Source organism: Caloenas nicobarica, chromosome 1 (genome assembly GCF_036013445.1).
Source record: "Caloenas nicobarica isolate bCalNic1 chromosome 1, bCalNic1.hap1, whole genome shotgun sequence".
Classification (NCBI taxonomy): domain Eukaryota; kingdom Metazoa; phylum Chordata; class Aves; order Columbiformes; family Columbidae; genus Caloenas; species Caloenas nicobarica.
Genome location: NC_088245.1, coordinates 74,019,695 through 74,041,217, shown reverse-complemented (window position 1 = coordinate 74,041,217; position 21,523 = coordinate 74,019,695). Strand labels below are relative to the sequence as shown.

The following is a 21,523-nucleotide window of genomic DNA, read 5'->3' as shown; positions in this document are numbered from 1 at the left end:
TTTTTCTTACTATGTGAAAGTAATGTTTTGTAAATGCACTCTGCATCTGCAAAATTACTCTGCATCTTGAGTCTGCATGAGATTGGAAGTGTTGCTCTGAATAAACGCAGATGTTTTGGTGATAAAATCTTTGTCAAATAATCTACAATAACCTGTGCTGTTTTCCTTTGGTGTGCGACCATATGTATTCCTAAAGCATTAGGCTGATTATTCGATTTATAAGTAGTCTTTTATTTAGAGTCCTCATTCATATAATTTCTTTTTTTTTTCTTCAGTAACTATGGTCATGTATGTTACAATCATTTTAATTTTATATTATGCTTTCTGACAGGCTTATGAGTATCAAATGTAGACATTTTTTAATATTTTGTCAGTTTACAACCTGGTAGCACTGTCAAGGTTTGATCGTGGGGTGACAATAAAACCGTGGCAGATGTATTGTTAACCTCCTCTCCCCCTTTCGCCCCTCCCTCTCCCCCCTTCCCACTAAGGACAGGCGATTGAGAGGGAAAGAAGGACCAAGAGAAGAGAGTTGGAAAAATTAAAAATGTTTTACTAATGCTACCAATAAAAATAGAGAAAATAATACAAAATATACAAAACCAGCCTTGAAAGTCCCAGCAACTGCTCCGGCAGATGTGGGGCCGGCACCCGAAGTCCTGGACTGGACTCTGCAGCCAACCGGAGCTGGATTCAGTCTGTCACTGGGCCTTAGTTCGCAGGGACAACTCGCAAGGTCCTCTCCCAGTGTCGGCCATAAGGAAAAAGGGACGAGATCCTCGTGATCCCTCACTTTTATATGAAGTATGACGTGAATGGGATGGAATACTTAATTGGTCAGTTTCAGTTCACCTCCTGCTTGCACATCTCACAAGATGCATCATTATCAACGACTTTGCATTCCATTGCTATGTCTACCAAAACATGTATCTATTTTTCAGGAAAACTGCAGTTAGTAAGAAGACTTCAGCTGACAGGGAAATTCACTAAAAGAGAAACTTGTTTTTAACAAAACCAGGACAAGCACTCATAAGAGAAACGAAGGTTCTTTGGAGAGAAGGCAGCTGTTGAGCTTTAAAAGAAAGCGACAATTGGAATTTATTTTCCTAAATAGTTTCAGCAAATGGAAATTCTCTAGGAACTCAAACTGATAGCACTTACACTTCAGTCCTCTATGTGAAAGAAGTCATTTTGTTTCAGTTTTCCAATATGATGTTCTGTTAGGTTGTAAAATAATGAGGCATCACAACCAGTATTGTTTGAATGCTCTTAAAATAAAAGCTGCACCAGCCTTTCAACTGATCCCTTCAGAAAGAAGTTGAGATGTGCATGAGAATTCTTGTATTGCTTATAAATATTCTATTACGGTGCTGGCAATCTGGCACAATGTCCTAATGAGTATGTAGTATATCGAACTGGAAAACTTAATTTGACTGTTATTTTTAAATACAGCCAAGCTGCGCATAGCAATAGAGTAACAATGTGACATGTCCAAGTAAAATCAACAGTAACATATCTGTTGTCTGTAACTGGTGTTAGAAATCATGGATAAATTCTCATTCTTAGTCTCCTAGGTATTCTTATTTGCTACACCATGTGATATAGACCATATTTTCCTTTTCTAGTTAATAACTATCCTGTTTCAAAGAAATTGGGCAAAGGGATCTTTACTAAGGGTCCTTATACTATAGTATGGAGTGGCAAGTTAGTAATAGTGACAGCATCTGGGTTTTTTCCTCCTCAGAGGAGAATGGAATTCTATCTTGTTTGGTTAATAAAATCAGATATTTAGAGATCTGATTCTTATAATTTGTGAGTCCTTTCAGTCTTCGGCCTGTCTATTGTATTTGGCTTAGTTTTAATGGTCAAAATACAATGAACCTTCTGAAAACTTTCTCGACTCAGTTATGCTGGACAGATGGTGAAATCTTCAGTGTTTACTTTCATAAAGAACTGCATTTCACTGTCTGAACGGAGTGAGTAGAAGCTCTGGATTTTGTGATGTGTTTGTGTCTGCTACTCCTTTACTTCTGTCCTTCCAGGTACATGGTAAGATATATATATTTTTTTAATCATCAGAGTTTATGATTACACTACAATTTCAATCTCCTCTGGTACCTGAGAGGTTAATATTTTTATGTCTATTCACTAGGCTAAAAATGAATAATGGGTACATGGGATGTACTACTACAGTCATTTGGTATCATGATTAAAAATTTGGGGTACTCTGAGAGTCAAAGGAAAGTTTTGCCAAGTATACACTTTAAATGACATTGATTAGCTGGAAGGATGCAAATTTTGGAATAGAAAGCCACAGATCTTTTAATGGTTTGTTTTGCCTTACAGCTGTGTAATGAACATATTGGAAAACGCTATAGAAGCGATATATATGCACCATCGGCTTTCCATGAAATAGCAGAAAGAAGCATCAATGCGCACTAATAAGTGCACCGGAAAAGTAAATCATTTAAAAACTGTGCATGTTGCAGGTTGTTACAAGCATAACTTTTAGTCTTCTTTAGACCAGGTCATTCTGCTCTCATTTACATCTTTCTAATACCTTGTAAAGATATGGAAATACAATTGAAGATAGCCTATTACCATCAGCCTGGGGATAAAAGGCTTGATTGTAAGCATCTTACTTCAAAATATTTTGAAGGGGTTTTTTATATAACTGAATACACATGATAACTGTCTTTTGTAAAGCACTAGTCAGCACTTTGTATTACTTTTAACTGTACCCTTTTGGTCAATTAAATAGCCAAAGAAATACATTTTTTTCTTCAAAATAAATGCCTGATTTTCATACAACAAATCTGTCACAGATTATTAGAGACAAGGATTGATTTTTTTCGTGTAGTAGTAGGTGACACTGGTGGCTAGTTTTGAAAGCAACTTTAAAAGCTTATTTCACTGTAGGAAATAAAACTAACTCTAGGAATTACAGATATATTGGATTGTATATGCTGGAGCACTCTTGCTGAAGGTGTTCTTTGACCGAAGTAGGTCAAATAGTATTAGTTTGGCCCAATTCTTTGAAGATTCTAGTATAAGACAGTATTTGTTCTCTGCAGTGTCATAAGACCTGTCGATCAGATTTAAGAAAGATGAGAACAGAAGACCAAATCAGCATATCTAAACCTGTTAGATAAGATGAGAAAACACTGCTCAAACATAATGTGTATGCATATTAATATTTGTTATTTTTCTACAAATTTTGGTGGGAAGTGCCTAATGCTTACTATAGAAACACGATATGTAACTTCTATCAGCCAAGCTGAGAAAACAACTATCTACAGATTGATCTTGTCATAACCGTAATTCATATTGAAGTATTTTGTGGATTTTTTTTTCCCTGTCCTGTTGATGATTCATGTTGAATGAAGCTTCTGCAGCAAGAGAATGTTGTATAACGTTTCACTATTGGATTAGAATTCATGTATTGAGCGTGCTGTAACTGATTCAAATATTAAAAAAAAAAATTCTAATGTTGTAAGTACAGGGTTTGTGGTTTTTTATTATTCTTTCACCAGTGTAAAGAAGTTGAAGTGACTGTTATACCTGATCAAAATGGTGGACACTGAAAACCAGCTCTATCCCCTTACTCCCTTGGAGGAGGATGATATAGGCAGCCCATTATCTGGGGAGTTTCTGCGAGATATGGAGAACATTCAAGACCTTTCACAGTCTCTAGGTGATGATAGCTCTGGAGCTTTAAGTTTAACAGAGTTCCAGTCACTGGGAAATGGTCCAGGATCTGATGGATCAGTTGTAACAGGTAAGAGAATTTTGGTTTACCATAAAACTTTATTTTATAAATACATAGTGCTAGATTTTTTTTAATGCAATAACTGTTGTTTATGAATAAGTGATACTAGAAATATGTAAGCTGATTATAGCATGGTCTTAAAATATTTAAGGGTAAAGTTAATTTATTAGACAAATGTCACTGAAAAATTACTGTAACATAAAGTTACTGCTTTAAATTATCATTAATATCAACACCTTTTTCAAAATAACTTTTAAAAATCAATATTACTAGCAAAGAAGTTACTATGTGTTGTAGTCATATAAGATATCATAATATTGCACTGGATGAATTTGCCGTTTTAAAAAGTTTCTTCTAATCACCTACATTTTAAAAGCATTGTGAAATGTTTGCCAAAAATTCATAATCTAAACCTTAAAAGCTCACATAGAATGCCAATATATTTTAGCGCTCTGATGCTTTGAAGATGCTGTTTTCTCCCCCTTGACGCAAGAGTCACGTTGTTCAGCTAATGACCACTACCCTGGTTCAGGCAACAGTCTTAGAGTGCTAAGACAATACAAAGTCTTTAGTCTAACTTTTTGAGAGGCTTTGTTTGAGAGATCAAAATGGAAATCTTTGAAGTGGTATGGCGCACTGCAATAGTGTCAGTAAGATATTCCTTTTGAAACTATGGTTTTATAAATCTTTTAGTAGTAGAGCCATTTTAAGCAGTTTATGATTAGCTTTCTGCTTGGCTTATGTTTTGGTTTGGAGGTTTCTTACGTTAAATCGATTCCCAGGCTGTGATCACTATCTTACCTTCCAAAAACTGCACTGATAGAACTGAGGTATGCCTCTGTGTTAAAGGGATTGAAATGAATACAGTGAGGTTTGAAGGGAGAGCTGCCTCTTGGCACTATTGCCCAAAGGAATGTTTGTAGAAATATGATTTGGGTCCCTTTTGGTTGCAGACCTTCACGTTAGAGAGATGCCTTCTACAGGAGAAGGTATTATGTGCTGGGTTTGTAACATAGTCCTTCTGAGACATGAGGTTTGATTATTTGTGTATATGAGTGTACAAGTCCTACAATAATTTAGATCAGCTTCTACTGTCACCTAATTTGAGTATTCAGCATTCATTATAGAAAGTTCTAGGTTTGCTGTTAGAGAAGATGGAAAATGTAAACTTCTAAGGCTCAAATTCCATAAGGCAAGTAAAAAGAAATGAAAATCATGCTTTAAAAAAGATCCTGAGTTTTAGGCTGTTCTTGATGACTCTGCCCGTGGGCTTGGCACTGCTGGCAATGAAGACTCTGAGGTCTATGCCAAGGTTTTTTCCAACATAATACTTGCTGACCTACATTCATGAGTGTTTCTTAATCTTTCTGTTAAAGTAACACACCCATTAATTTGCTAAAGTCTTGTGGTGCAAGTTGCAAGATGGAAGATAAAAGAAATTCTGGCCTCAGAAAACATTTTCCTCAAACAAGGTGGAAATATTAATTGAAGTAATTAAGGTTGGAATGTGTTAGTTTTGTAACATGATCATCTAGTAGTAAAATATCTGGAGAGCTTATTTCATTGGACAACAATTCAGAGATGTTTTTCCCGTTATACTCAAAAGGTAAAATATCTGAGCAAGGCTTCTGTTGCTGGATTATTTTAGAAGCAGACTATCTCAGAAGGAGACATGCGTGTTACCTTCCTTGTAATACCTGTTCACCCTTCCCACTGATGTGAAGGAGTATGCTTTCACTTAGAGAAAACCTCTTCTTTAGAAAGAGAAGTTGTATAATTGCTTTTTAGGCCTCACTTTAGATCATCATTTAAAACTATGATAGTATAGTATTTATGAAGTGTTCCTTTTTCTTTTAGACACCCTTTCACCAGCATCCAGTCCTTCATCCATTAATTTTGCCACAGCTCCAGGTAGCATAGATGAATCACCCAGTGGAGCATTAAACATTGAATGTAGAATTTGTGGGGATAAAGCCTCAGGCTACCATTACGGAGTACATGCTTGTGAAGGTTGTAAGGTACAGTCATGATTTTCTTTTTAAGAACCTACATCGTGTTGCTTTATTTACAGGGTTATATGAAGATAAACATTTGTTACATTAATGGTGAATTAATATAATTCTAGCCATTACAATTATTTAAATAATAAACAGATCTGTGATCTTTTTTTCTGAAATAAATTGTTCAGATACCGGAAGTGGATACCATAACTCGATCAATACCAGACCTTCATCAAGCAGGGGCAATTCATAACGATCACTTTAATTTTGCTTTTCTGGCTATAGTTAAACACTAAAACAACTTTAAAACACTAAACTGTGACTAAAAGTCAAAGCCTACTTGCTCCACTAGTGTTTTATTTGTGTTGGGAGCACAGCTGTGAGAAGCATGTGAGTTTGCTACATTTCCATTATAACAGTAACAAATCCTGAATTTCTCATCTTCACCACATTCTGCCTGAATCACTTAGAATTATACCTCTTGTAGATCTGGGGCCAGTGCATGTCTCTGGAGCAAATTAATTTTATTATTGATGTATAATTTTGGGGATGATATGGCCCAGGAATTATAAGATTATTTTCTTTTTCCTGCTAATGTTTTAGTTTTACTTTTTTTTTTCCTAAATTATAGTCTAAGGTGAGAGAAATAATTGCATATGTGTACATTTTTCTCTCATACTCAATGTCAGAAGATGATAATTCAAATATAAATTTTACAGAAGAATGCTAGAATATCTTTTAGAGATGAGGAGCCAGTTCACAGTCAGCTGTGTCCCATAGTCTCAATGATATGTTATTATGTCATGTGAAGCAAAATGTTGCAGTGTCTTTAAAAACCTTTGCTAACCCTATGGTTTCATAATATGAGACTAGCATTACATTGTAGTATCAAGACATCACAGAGAGATCTATTGAGTTACAGGCTCTTCTGTAATGCTTATTTTTGTGTCTTTGGCTTCTTCTATAAACTGTGCTGTGTTGTCATAGCCCTCACGTTTGCTGGATGAAGAAAAGGTGTTAAATCTTTGTGTTTGTGTGACTTACATATATGAAAGATGAAGGTTTGTTTCTACAGAGGATGCTGAGAGAATGCCTACAAAAGCAATATGCGACTGTTTTGATTAATCCTTAAGAGCAAACCTGCTCAGGTGCTCTGGGCTCTCGGTCCTCTCCCAAGAAAGAGGGCTGAGAGCTACTCCCTCCTTTGCACATTGTTTTCTTAGTGACATCAATAAACAATAAAAGAAAAAAAAAGAAAAAAAACACCTCTATGATTGAAGTTTAGTACTCAACATTCTTTAACATTACATATTGTTTTTTCAAACTTTTTATAGGGTTTTTTTAGAAGAACAATTCGATTAAAACTCATCTATGTCAAATGTGATCGCAACTGCAAAATTCAGAAAAAAAATCGTAATAAGTGCCAATACTGTCGTTTTCAAAAGTGCCTTTCAGTTGGAATGTCACATAATGGTAGGTAAGAGTGCCCTTAATAATTTGCTTGTTCCTGCCCGGGGTCTGCTTCTGGAAGCAGGTGCTTGGACAGCTTTTTTTCTTATATATATGAGTTGAACTTCAGATTTTTACAGTATAGATTGTGGTGGGGTATGCTAGTTTCCCTCATGAGTAGTTAATGTAATTGATACACAGCTGCCAAATGTACTTTTATGAGCTTTACACAATCGTGCTGGATGTCTGTTTGTCCATATGAATGTTCATTTAGTTGCTTTCTTCACCCAGAACTTTGGTACCATTGGTCTCACTGAAACAAATTTCAATACGGGAAGAATTCTGATCAAGGGCATTGTAGAGGAGTAGGAGGAGAACAGCTCGCTCATTGTGGAAGGGAATGACGTAGGATAGAAGTCTGTAGGAAACTAGACTTCATTATTCTTCAGGTTACAGTGCAACAGCTCTTGGGCAGATGGTTCATGGAGGGTGGGGGAGGGTGAAGATCTGTGCTGACTGTGGAACAGGAATCTGGTAGGTTGCTTGGTAAGTGGAATGGTAAAAATTCAGAGAGTTTAGATATCCAGTTTAAAAATTATGTTGTTGTGTTAATGATTTAAGATAAGGCTAGTAAGCCTGTTGTTTGCAGGCCGATTTCAACCCACAAGCCAGTTTTATGCACAGTATTAGCTTGCTAAGCAACTTTGGTAAAGAGGGAGAGGTCAAGCCATGAGAAAGCACATTTTGGTTGGCCAGGTTACAGTAGTTTGCTTTCCCTACGTAGGTGTGATAGTGTCCAACTGAACTTGGGAGCAGGTGCAACTTGGGAGTAGGTGAAAAGCTGTGGGTCAGGAGACGAACATCCTAAGGAAACTATGCAGTCAGGATAGCTGGGGTGGGGACGTGGCTGGGGAAGCTGCCTGTGGCAGCGCAGTCTAGAGTCCTGGCAAGAGACATTGGGAGAGTTGCCTTTCTGGTTCTGGGGAAGCCTGGCTCCCTTGTGGTGAGCTTTGACTGAGGTTAAGGTTCATTGGGAGAGGCTTGATAGGTTCTGCACGACTGCTGATAACCTTCCCGACAGCACACTTGGGAAGAGTGTGCCAGCCAACAAAGCAGCATGTCAGGGGCAGAAGTTGAGCAGGGAGCTGTGCTGGTTGGCAGGAATTAACGTTCAGTTGAAGGTGTTTGATCCTGCTAAGGGAGCTGAAGGGAGCAGGAGCAGTTTTACTGCGGCGAACACATGGGAGGCAGTGCGGGAAGGACATGACTGCTAACTTGCAGGTGATACTTCTCAGGAAAAGAGCTAGAACTAGAGGTACAGCCATGATCTTAAAACCCTAAGTTTCAATTTAGAGCAGATATTCTTCCATATTCTTCTGCTTTTCCAAAGACCCATGGCGAGGTTCCAAACAGGCCTTCCATGTTGGGCTTCCATTGACATTCAAAACTATATTTCAGATCACACCTAGAGACACCTCCTTATGTCATGAGACACCTCCTTATGTCACGAGAAAATTCCTTGGGCATGTCGAAGGGCTAATTCTGCACATGCTCTGAATTGCTCAGTCTAAGCAGTGAGGTTCTGTGCTCTCACTTGTTAGCTGCTGAAATGCGGTAAGAGCAACCAGCTATAGCACCTTCAAAACCTTGCACACTATCAGCGAGGTAAGGCCCCTTTTGAAATGGAGCTGTTTTATTTTAAACTGAAACTGAAGAAAGATGTGGACATGTCTATTTTATTGCTAAATGGCAAGACCACTTGTCTAAGAACAGGGAGACCTCCATACCCAATGGCATTTCAAACTCACATCTCCTGCCGTTCAAGAGAATATCCTGATGACTAGATTAGATACTCAAGCTCTCTTCTCATCCTTTCCAGTCCTGAAGGGCTAATATATTGAAAAAAAGAAGCATTAAGTGCTGGGTTGACTGTAACCTTTGAGCATAAATCTGGGTCTGTTTTGTTCTCACTAGGCAGTATAGATATGTTGAACTGAACATCCAGGGCATAAAGACCTGAATTGTCCCAGCAGGTTCAGAGATCAGCAATGGGGTTTGGGCCCAACTCCACTGCAGCGTTCCCTGCGGGTAACTCCCCAGGCAGCTCTCCAGCTGCCGTATGTGCTCTCTGCCAAGCTCCTAACATGTGTTTGCTCAGATTTTTAGAATTCCCAAGGTAGACTTTGAGTTTTGCGTTGGGAGTTGTAGAACATAACAAGGAGAGAGCAAAATACAACTACTTAAGTAATGTAGAAGGAACAAGGCATGTGTTCTAGCTCATTGCAGATACCAGTTTGTGTTTTGAAAAGTCTGATTACCTTCAGTTTAGCATGTTGACTTGATAATTAGTCCATGTTGGAAAGGATGAGGTTTTTTTCACTTGTGAATTTATTATAATAAACATACTATCTCTACCTCAGTTTTTCTAGATGGGAAGTCTTACTGCTCTGATCAGCAATGGTAAAAGGCACAGGTTTTTGTATAACTTAACATTTCTTTTATAATTATGTCTTCCCATCAGCAATACGTTTTGGACGAATGCCAAGGTCTGAGAAGGCCAAGTTGAAAGCAGAAATTCTAACAGGTGAAAATAATGTAGAAGATTCAGAAATGGCAGATCTTAAATCCCTTGCTAAAAGAATTCATGTTGCTTACCTGAAAAACTTCAATATGAACAAGGTTAAAGCCAGAATCATCCTTGCAGGGAAAACTAATAACAATCCAGTAAGTACTTTTATTGTAACTTTATAGTAAAGCTGGCAAGTGCATAAGGTGATTATAACAATTTGTTAAACTCTTAAGCAAATCTTTTAGAAAATAAACCATGCTCATACAGATGTGAAACATGCAAAAGTAATACCTGTCGTAAATATGGTTGCTTTTAGCCACTATCAGAATAATAGGAATCTTTAGGTAAATTGGGTGATTAACTCGTAAATGGAAGCTCCTAACCTTAAATTATGGTATAGACACAAGGGTAAGAAAATCAGTTCTTAGTCAAAAAAAGAGTGACATCTGAATGTGAATACCTCTTGCTATGGGTGGGGTAAATGGTTCAAAATTCATTTCCTATTATGGAAGTGTGAAAAACAAAATCATGTTTTTCTGCCACAAATGCCAGGATAAATACTGTTCTATTTTAGGGTATACAGGAGCTCTGTATGACTTTTGTTTTAATCACAACAATATTAATGGCAGGAGGGGAAAGAAAACTTGAGTTTGTAATTCTTTGTTTACAGTTGTGGCCATTTCCTCACCCAGCCTTCCTGGTCTTTACTGTATGGTTACTTTGAAAAGGAGAAGCAAGCGAGGTTGTGAAGACATGTATGCTGTAGAGGTTATTTTTCTTCCAGGATAATTTAGGCAAGCTCTCATACCAAACAGTGAATGTTCTCTAAGAATTTTTACTTATGGTACTTTGGTCATGACTAATTAATGTGTATTGTGTAATATTTACTAGTTACACAACATCTTTGAGATTTAACTCTGAGCCATACTGTTTTGATAATTGGGCATAATTTTTCTAAAAATGACTGAGTATGGTGAGAAAATCATCATTAGACAATGAAGAGTTTGGGCTATCTAAGGCTGTCAGCTGCTTTTTGTTTTGTAGCATGTGAGACAGTATAACCATTCTAAGGACGGACTTGTTTCACTTCACGCATATTTTTAAAAATTCTGTTGTGATTTATGTTAATTATACATACAAGATTAAATTGTTGGTAAAATAAGATACTTAATATTAGTAAAAATTTGCAAGGAAGAGGCTTTACATATGCTGTAATAAAACCCATGAAACTGTGGGGATAAGCGTTATAAAAATTGTAAGCAAGCTGTTTTATGAATTATAGAATTTGGCATATTATAGTCTAGTTTAGCCAAGCATACAGGCTTCTACATTAAAAGAAAGACATGTGCATAATCCCGGTCTTTTTCACTGGATTAAAGAGATGCTTAAAATTAAGCACAGGCTTAAACTTTTTTGGGGATACAAGCTGACATAAGCCTACAGTAAATACCATGTTTCAACACCTTACCAAGTAGTTATCTGCATATCTTCTCAAGCTTGTTGCCACATCAGAATCAGAAGTTACAATATGTATCGTACATGCAGGGATTCTAGATCACTGCATCCTCAGTTTTGTGTTTGCATTTATGCGATCAAGGCTCTCAGATCAGTCTTCTGATTGAGTAGCTAATAGTGGCTTGCACATGTCTTGGTGAATTTACAAGTAAAAATTAATGATGATCAGACCTAGTATATTATAATCAGGCTGCTTCCTCATTCTTCAATATGCAGGGAAGAGGAGAGGGGTTTTTAAGCTATTTCGTCATCTCTTGGGAAAACAGGCATTTTAATTTTCTCTTGACTTTTTAACAGGAAAAAAAAACAAATGCGGGGCTTGTTGTTAGTAATCCCCCTGTTTCTCAACAATGCATTAATGGCTGATTTCAGTAAATCCTAATTCTTGGCACCACTCCAACTCTTTTCAGAGTGAACTAGCATTTTTCATGCTGACAAGGTATCATTTTTAAATTTAAATGGTCCTTGGCCATACCTGTTTTCCACATGGTGAAATGATGATAAACTCCAAAAAAGATTTGTGAGATAGCCTACATCTTTTAAAGGGTTTAGAAATGTGGTGGATTTGTTGATTTGTCACTTTCCACTCATATCCACATGCACATAGAAAGTTCTGTTCTCTATAACTCTTGAGTACTGAAGTGAGATGGAATGTGTAGTTGCTAGAAACATTTAAAAAGTGGGCAACTGTGGGAAACTGGCACGTTTGACAGTTTTCTAAGTGAAATAAGTGTATTCTACGAGCTTCTAACAGAACACCAAGTGTTCTTCATGATATTTAAACTAAGACGAGAAAAACAGCACAGGGAAGGTGCTTTGCTTAGTATTTATGAAATTAGATTTGTGTTCAAGGTCAACTGGTATGACTTTGGTAGGCTGGAAAGCATTGAGTTTTGTTGTTTTAGTGATAAGTCCTCTGTTGTGATTACTGCTTTTCAGATATGTATCAAAATATTTTTGAGTTCCGATTGTTCTTAAGAAAGTCTGAATGCTTTTTTTAATATGACGTTTTAAGAGACTGGCTCATCAGTGTGTAATGCACATGCCTTTTTAAATTAAGCACATCATGGAAAAGACCGTGATCAAGACAGAAATTTTGTGTTGCCTGACATTCTAGTGGGTTTCTGGGTTTAGAGATGACTTGGCACTAACTGTAGCTAGAAAGACGAGCTCAGCTGGGACGTGGTCTGTAGAAATCTGATAATAAAACACAAGAGTAGCACAGGGATCACATTCTTGTGCAAATATGCTGTCCTATATTTAAATGACTGTCTGTATTCCCCCTAGGATACTTCAGGAAAGCATCATGATGTGCATCGAGTGTAGTTAGTTTAGGAATCGATAGGAGTGTAGGCAGAATTACCTGGACTTCTGGAGAAGGTAATACACGTCTTTTGTGAACCTTCTGGGACTTGCTCTGAGATGCATATGTACATACTAAGCACAGTACTTCTGGATCTTCACTGTAACTACTACATAAAACTAGATTAAAGATACGTCATACATGCTTACCTTTTACTATTTGCATTGCCGTTTGCAGAGCAAACTTATTCTTAGATATTGCAGTTTGTACTTCTGTAATACATGGTATCTCTTTATGCAGAAATATGAAAGAACTCAAGGTTTATTTATAGTTGAAGACTGATTAGCATGAAAGTTAAAGTTTATCAAAATTCCTATTCTTTAGGAAACCGATGATTAATAACCACTATTTTGCAACTGAATCAATGTTTTTTTTCTCTGTAGCCATTTGTTATACATGATATGGATACCTTGTGTATGGCAGAGAAGACGCTGGTGGCAAAATTGGTAGCGAATGGAATTCAGAACAAGGAAGCAGAAGTTCGAATCTTCCACTGCTGCCAGTGTACATCTGTAGAGACCGTCACAGAACTCACTGAATTTGCCAAATCTATCCCTGGCTTCTCCAGTCTTGACTTGAACGATCAAGTGACATTGTTAAAATATGGAGTTTACGAAGCCATATTTGCCATGTTAGCATCTGTAATGAACAAGGACGGGATGCTGGTAGCCTATGGAAATGGCTTTATCACCCGGGAGTTCCTGAAAAGCCTGAGGAAGCCATTCTGTGATATAATGGAGCCAAAATTTGATTTTGCCATGAAATTCAATGCACTGGAACTGGATGATAGCGATATATCCCTTTTTGTTGCTGCCATCATTTGCTGTGGAGGTAAGCGCTACGTATTTGTTCTTTAAGCTAGTAAATTCTAACATTTCTTCACGTGAATTAATAATTTTAATGGAAAAGCTTACATATTTCCTGAAGATTCAATTCTACCAGTAACAATGTCATTTTCCCTTTTAGTGTGTTTCATGGAAGATGCTGTGTAACTGTTAACAGTCTTGATCCTGTATTTTGCTTTGCAGAATTGTACACATGCTTGGAATTTCTGTTTAGCCTCACTTAGAGAGGTCTAGTTACTCTCTGTTTTTAAAAGTGGGATGTGAAGAGTGTCGGTATTTATTTATTTGTCCTCCTTTGGAGGATTTTTTTTTTTTGGTAATGTTTAGGGTTGGGTTGGAAACAGTAATTGTATCTGCCAAAAGAGCAGAAAAATATTATGTAATGAGAATGGAGGCAGGTGCTGATTATAGCTTTGCTCATCTTTGACACTTGCTGATTGCATCATGTAACAAGTTCTGCACAACTGCGCAGCTCTGATGCACTTTCTGTGGTCTGGTTTTAATATCACAGGCTGTTTTAAAAAAAAAACCCAGCTTGCTTAGATAATTAAAAAAATCAGCTGATGGTATTTTAAAAATTATTTCATAGTACCTAAGGAATTATTTCATAGTACCTAAGGATATGGGTTTTTTTCTTTTGTGTTTTTTTTAAAATGCCTGTTGTTTGAGCTCTTTGTAAGTGAAGGAACACAAATGTAACCCCTTCTTTCCTCCAGAAAGTAAGAAGGTTCATATTTAAGGTTAAATTCAAAACTATCCACAAGCATTTTGAGAAAGGGAAATAAAAGATCAAGAAGTTCCAACAGCTGCTCCCACCTGCCTTTTTTGCTTTCTGCCAAACTCATAGAATGTTTCACTGCCCCAGTTGCATCCTCAGCAGTTACAAGAAGAAAGATACAATCTGTAGACTTCAAAAGCTTTGTGTGCTAGTTTAGACAGCAAGTTTCCAACAAGTCTTGAATTACTTTTGCATAATACATTGGTATTTTGATGTTTTCAAAAGTCAAGAGAGTTCTTTGCAGGCAAAACGTGGGTGTTGGTTTTGTGGTTGTTTTTTTTTTTCTTTTTTTATCCTGATCCTGGAATTAGCCTAAGTTTTCAAAAAACATATTTAGTCTCTTGTCCCAGACTTCTGATAGAGAAATTTGATCTGGAGAGTGACTGTAAGTAGATAAAAATGAGATCGCATACTAGAAAGTGTGAAACATCTTTAATAGATGCTTCTGTATGTCTTGTCAATAATTTGTGCTATGGCAATATACATATGGGAACCAAGAGTGTAAGCCCGTTATTTTTGTCTTGCTGTATTGCTACCAAAATTCAAGAACCCTCTGGAAATAGCCATGTGCTTTTTTTCTCCATCCTTACTGTTTGAATTCTCTTATCAGGACACACAGAATATAGAACTGGATTCCTAGGCTGGATACTTCTGCTGGTTTAGGGGGTGAGAGGATGGGCTGGGTTTTTTCCTTTTGTAACACAGGTTCTATTTAGTGATATGAAATCACTCCTCAAATAACTGTGGACATCGAAAAAAAACTTTGACCAAACTTTTTGGTTTATTCTTTTATTTTTTTAAAAAAAATATTTGTTTCAAGGCTCGTTGCCCTCAGTGTATAGTGTAAATATATACTGTAGCCTACAATACAGAATCTGTAAAGTAGCCTACTTTAAAGAATAATCACGAAATTCTGACGTGTATTCGTTTGTTCCGAGAACAGATCGTCCCGGTCTTGTAAACGTAGGACACATTGAAAAAATGCAGGAGAGCATCGTGCATGTACTGAAACTTCACTTGCAAACCAACCATCCTGATGACATCTTCCTCTTCCCGAAACTTCTCCAAAAAATGGCTGACCTCCGACAACTCGTCACAGAGCATGCTCAACTTGTTCAGATAATTAAGAAGACTGAATCTGATGCACATTTACACCCTTTACTACAGGAAATCTACAGGGATATGTATTGAGGTTTTTAATATTTTTTTTTCCACAATATTTAAAGACAAGAGCAATACTAATAACAGATGGGAGCAAAACTACTTGCACAGTTATCTGCTGTTCACTCGGTCCAGAGCGTGAAACATCTGAAATCTAGGTAGCTGGAGTGTTATACTTCTTTTGGTTTGGGATCTTTTTTCTTCTATTGAAAGAGTTCTGCAGAAAAATACTGATAATAGTGCTCATGAAGTGTCTTACAATGGTTCTTTTATTTTGGAATTTGAAGATTGGTAAGGAATACCTATTTGTATAATAAATCAGAATGTTAAGTAACAGAAATGAACAAAATTGTATTTCCTCTTGGCTTAGTCCTTTTAGAATTAATATAACAAATACAGCAAATTCTCTCCAGGTATATACACAATCATAAAGATTATGCACTTTTGGCTCATGGTGATTACTGAGAACCAACTAACACTTTTTCTTACAGCAGTCAGTCTAGGTGTATCAAATGGTTGGGTATTCCTGTACAGACATTTCTAAAAATTTGAAAGGCCTTTTATCCACTGCTGCTTTAATTCCATGAAATGCAGTACAGCTTCATATAGTATTACATTTGTATACCTCAGAATTAGCATGTTGCAAAGTAATTTTATGAAATGAAATAAAATCTGGAGAGTTATCTTAAATACAGCAGAGATGCTTTATTCAGGTGGTTCTTTAGAGGTAAATGTGATAAAGCGATGGAACCTGTTTTCCAAAAGTGTTTTAAGTAAATATGAAAATGTCCCTGAGGAAAAACATATAATACTACGTGAATTTCGGAGAACCCGTAATAGCTCAAAATGCAGTTTTGACTTAAAAATACTATTTTGAATTTTTCAGTCTTGGACAGACTGAAAAATCTGATCCTAGCCCAGAAAAAAGAATTTCAGCTTCAGCTCACTCTGAAGAAATGATTGTATAGGAAAGGCACCTTCTTTCTTGAAAAGTATCTTGATGGTACAGAGTTGTTTGGACCTCTTTACTTTTCTGATGAATACACTGTTTCATTTTTTTTCCAGTTATCCACTCAGACTTATTTATTTCTATTCCTTCTTACACCTTGTTGATCGAAGTATTATCTAGATTATTTCATGAAATTTTGTCCTTGTCCATACAGCCGTAGTGGATAAGGTGACAATATTACCAAGAACAGTGTTTGTAGGTGTCGATTGTATGTTATGAAAGAGCACAGTTGAGAGTAAGGTTGTCAAGTTCCTGAGAGAAAACTCAGATTTTACAATAGTACTTACTCCTGATGCAAAATAAGCCATAAGGAATCTGCTTGACTTTGCCATTTTACAGGATTTTTTATCAGAGAGTACTACACTAAAGTGCTAGTTGCATGCAAGACACTGTGCTATTTCTTTTTCTTTTTCTTTTTTTTTTTTTAATACGGCAACTTCACATTATTATTTCCTTATTTTACTGTTTGTTTAATAACACAGAGATCTCAGGAGCCAGTCGTAGTATTTTCACAACAGTTAAGTTTTCAGTGGCACAGGAGGACACTTTGTCCTTGTTTTATTGTAGCACGTTTGAAGCCTTCAGAATCTTAAACCTTCACTGCATGAATTAGGTAAAAGCGATAAAGTGAGAACATCACACTATGATTCTTACTTTAGTTACATCGTTTGTTTCTTTACAGGCCCGCTGGCGTGGCTAGACACTGGATAAATGACACATTTAAAAGCAATTTGGTATTTATCCAGGAGACGGTCATTAGCAGAGGTTTTAGTGTCAGATATACTTAGTGCAAAATATTGAAGCATAGGCCTCAAATTTGGTGTCCATCTGGGGCAGGATGGAAACCAAAAATGCACGAGCACAAAACTTTTGCCTCTTCCCTGGGGCCAGTTGGCAACAGGAGGGATAAGGCCTTACGGTGCAGCTGCTTCTAAGACTTCATGAAGAGGAGATAGTTGGTTTTACTAGGAAAGAGCAGATGAGAAATGGGTTGTCTTTTGTGTCTTATGGCAGTACATAGTGTGCCCTCAGAAATAACAAGGTTTTAGGAATGATGCTGCTTTATTCTTCCAGTCAGTGATGTCTCACTAATGACCTGTGGGCTTTAGGCATAAGACATTGAGCACTGAAATAATTGATGTGCAATGTTGCTGACTCAAAAAATCGACAAAATATCGGCCATTCTGTGATGCCATACTGAAGCTCTAATAGCCAACTGGTTTAAGTTCATCTTCTAAAAAAAGCAGAAGCTGGATCTTTTTCCCCCTGAAGTTCAGTTTTTTTGCAAAGGGCAAATTTCAAAGTTGTGTTCCATAGTTTGGGTGTACTGAAGTTTCTCAGGAAAATCAGATGCAGTCAGTGTGGACAAAACCTATTTTCCCTGCTCACGTTCCCGAAAGTGGCTAAAACGCTTTACTGAAGCTTTTGAAAACCATGGGAAATTTAATAATAAATACTTAATTTGCAAGTGAAACTGTAAAGAATTGAAACCAGCATCATTCTGTGGAAGGCAGAATGTTTAGCTATATTAGCAGCTGTTTGTAACAGGTTCCTATTATCAGCATTAGGAAGGTGCATAATTTGCATTTTCCCTGTTCCAGATCCATTTTGGTTTGTTATTTGAAAACCAGCAAGCATTTTTGGACTAGTTCCTTGGCACTGAAGTTTGATTTCTGTTTTGAATTAAACTGCAGACCTTTGATTAAAAACAAAAATGAAAGAGCACACCTGTGAATTATAGAAATATGAACGAGAAATCAACATAGTCTGAAATTCAGGATCGATTCCAGCGCACACGCAGCTGCATCACACACACGCCCGCAGTCTCTTCAAAGAACAACACGGCAGATGAGTCACTTTCCAAGTGTTAAGGGGCAAAAGAAGTTCTTAATTTCTACATGACATGTTGAACAAAGTACATTTGCTACTTCGGTAGGTGACTGCAGCAGGCTTTTGCCAATCGGATATCAAAATGACTCAATTCGTGTTCGGCTTTTTGAAGTTTGGAATCTGAACTAGTTTGAGATACATTACTGAGGAGCCTTCAGCATGTCCACCTTGTACAGAACATCTAATATTTTAAAATACCCATTCAATGGAGGGAAATAAAGTGATCAGGTTTTACGATTAATAATTTATTAAAGATTTACTGGCTTGTTAGGTAGACTTTTGATTTGATTCTTATCAACATAACTTATTGTCATAGTGCTGAAGAACTCTGGTTAGCAACCACAAACACCTTAAGAGACAGCAGATGGAGAAAAATCCTAGGAAACAATGGTACGACTTAGGTTTTCAACAAACCTAAACTTATTCATTTTTGAGGGTTGTTTGGGGTCTTTTTACTTATTTATTGGGATGCCCTAGGTACTTTGACAAAGGGGAAGAGAAAGAGAAAAAAAAAAAAAAAGGTTTTGTATGAATTGTTAGGGAAATCTGATGTTCATTTTTATCTCCTTAAATATTTTCTATAAACGTGTACTGTCTTCAGTGTAACAGCATTCAAATACCATTTAAAAAATCACCTGTTACATTGTACCTTTTTAAATTTCAGAATCCCACTTTTATTTTAAATACAAATTGACAGACCACAGAGTCTGAATGTTCCTTTGCATTGAATTTCTTTTTTAGTTGCCATTTCCCTGTGCCTTTGTGCTTTGGTTCTAGCCAGCCGCTAGAAAGCTGAAGTGTTGCCAAAGAGCATATTCTTGCATTAGGTCTGGCCCGCACAGGTTTAGGAAATACCAGCAGTTGCACTAAGCCCGTTCTCACGAGAGAGCGAGCACAAGTTTGCCAATCAAAGAGCTTATAATAAGCATCTAAACATTTGTTTGTTTATTCAAACTGCTGAAGCCTGGGAGATTTATTCATCACGAGAGCTGGGTCACGTACTGTTAAATTTCAATTTCCTCCTCATTTCTGACGGGAAACCCCGGGCGACTTGCGCGCTCTCTCAGCCGAAGCAGTTGAAGGTTGAGCTGTAGCTGCCCACCCTGTGTCTGTGACTGAGCTGAAACTCTGCAACTACATTTAACAAATGCATTTGCAGCTGGTTTGATATTGCTTAAGCATAGGGTCTTAAAAATAATGGTCCTTCCCTGAGAACCCTGATCCTTTAATACTTGTCAAAATGTGAGGTGCAGTATAGTATCTGATGCTTGCTTATATCTTGAGTGCTTTCTTGATAATCAGTTGCATATAATTTTTTTTAAATCTAGGTTTAATCAGCTTTATTATCCTTCTTTTACTAGAGATTTAAATTATACGTGGGTTTGATCGAAGATTATTGATATTGTTGTGTATTGTGGGATTTTTTTAATTTAATATAATACCATTTTGTCATGTTTCAATTTGTAAAATACGAGAATATTATTGCAAGATATAAACTTCGACTAAATTATATTAGAGGTGCTTTAAGAAAAATATGTAAATTATTTAATTTAAATATTTGTTTCATACTTTATCTTGTGAACCCTTTTGTACAGTGAGGGAAGATTTAATTGTATGAGTGCGGATGATGGGCCTGAAGTCAAAGACAAACTGCTATTTATTCCTGTCTGGTCTTTATTACTGTATCGTTTGTGAAGAAGTATCACAAATTCTGCAACTTATCAGTGTGTCGTATTGACAACAGTAACCAAATCTTGAAATATATTTTCACACAGAGCATAGACTTCCTTTTATTTAATTTTAATAAAAGTAAGTCTAGGCGAGGAAGAGCTGTAATCCCAAAATCGAGTTCATATTGTTTATGTTTTAACTGAAGTTCGCCAATATGAAAGATATTTTATAGAACTAAGTTCATCTTTGCTTTACAGCACAGTAGTTCATTTTCCTTAAAAGTCTGAAAATGAAGCTAAAAAGATCCAGACTCTGTTATTATTCCATTACTGGTATTTTCTGAGGAATTGATTTGTGGCTTATGAGAAATAAGTGTGTATTCAGGATTATTTCCTGCTACCTGCACTGAGGTTGATCTGCAGTTTTTATAGATGTATTTTAAAATGTGTAGTTTAGCAGTGCAAAACAAAACATTGAAATGCCACTGTTGGCTTTTTTGTAGTTTTCCCTTTTTAAGTGGAGATGAATTCAGAATCTGTTCATAGGGATTCTGTGTCCTGGGATTCAGGTGTGACAGTCTGTGCCTGCAGCATTCCTGCTAATGATTCCCCATATAGGAACAGTGACCTTTTTAAGGCATACCTCTTGTTTTGCTGTAGTCAAAACACAGCATCTAGTACAAGCACAGTATATTGCAAATGTTCCAGCAATGATTTATACTGACTGCATTTTATTTGTAATAGATTAGATTTTATTTCCCCAAATTGCTACAACTTGAAATTTGCATTCGATCAGTATGACCATACAGGTGTATTGTCTACTAAGATGTTTGTGTCATTTGTAAATGTTCTACTGGACATTTTTGTGGTAACCTACAGCTACTCCTTTTCTCAATTTCATAGGCAGCAATGAAAAGACAAACAAAAAACAGCTGTAAAAAGTACTAACAGATATGTCACTTTTACACTGTCAATGTGATACAAATTCATTGTTAACCAAACCCATCCTAGGGCAGGGCTATTTCCTCTTTTACTTTCTCAAATGTGCCTACAGGTTTCTTAAATATTTTTTGGCTTCTGAAGCTGGTATTTTGCTTGTTTGTCGTTCGTTTGTTTTCCTTGAACTCCTTTATTGTGTTAGTCCATCTTGTCAGATTCCACTGCAGGGCTGTTTCAAAACAGAATTCCTACTACAAGGACCTCAATTTCACATGAGTTGCCTCTGCCCAGGGGACGGGCTGCACGCACAAAAGAGATCAGTCTGGTTGCAGGCTGAGCCTTAAGTAAGGACTGCAAGATCAGGCATGAGGTACTTAAAGTTGGTTTTAAATATTTGGGTATATTTTTCTCAGGTTGGATATGCAGGTACGGTAATCCCTATTGTGGAAAAGACACCAGCCTTCTGATCAGTGCAAGAAGTTTCATGGCATTCTTTACACTTGAAAGAAAAAATAAAATTGGCGGCATTGGAAAATATTAACTAACCGCAATACTGGCAACGCGCA

The 21,523-nt window shown here is 36.8% G+C and overlaps 1 protein-coding gene across 5 annotated transcripts in view; it reads left to right on the top strand.

The window, feature by feature from the left end:
• PPARA (peroxisome proliferator activated receptor alpha) overlaps positions 1 to 21,168 on the top strand; it is a 42,146-nt gene extending 20,978 nt beyond the window's left edge. For 2 of the 5 annotated variants that reach the window (XM_065626985.1, XM_065626986.1), the window contains exons 4-9: positions 3,534 to 3,778; positions 5,627 to 5,787; positions 7,104 to 7,242; positions 9,740 to 9,942; positions 13,049 to 13,496; positions 15,232 to 21,168. In XM_065626985.1, the coding sequence (XP_065483057.1) occupies positions 3,571 to 3,778; positions 5,627 to 5,787; positions 7,104 to 7,242; positions 9,740 to 9,942; positions 13,049 to 13,496; positions 15,232 to 15,479 (1,407 nt within the window). In that variant the 5' untranslated portion in view covers positions 3,534 to 3,570 and the 3' untranslated portion in view covers positions 15,480 to 21,168. Of the gene's footprint in view, positions 1 to 2,346; positions 2,459 to 2,522; positions 2,630 to 3,533; positions 3,779 to 5,626; positions 5,788 to 7,103; positions 7,247 to 9,739; positions 9,943 to 13,048; positions 13,497 to 15,231 lie in introns of those variants that run through there. The other 3 variants (XM_065626990.1, XM_065626987.1, XM_065626991.1) reach the window with 3 other exon arrangements.
• Positions 21,169 to 21,523: the final 355 nt, after the last annotated feature.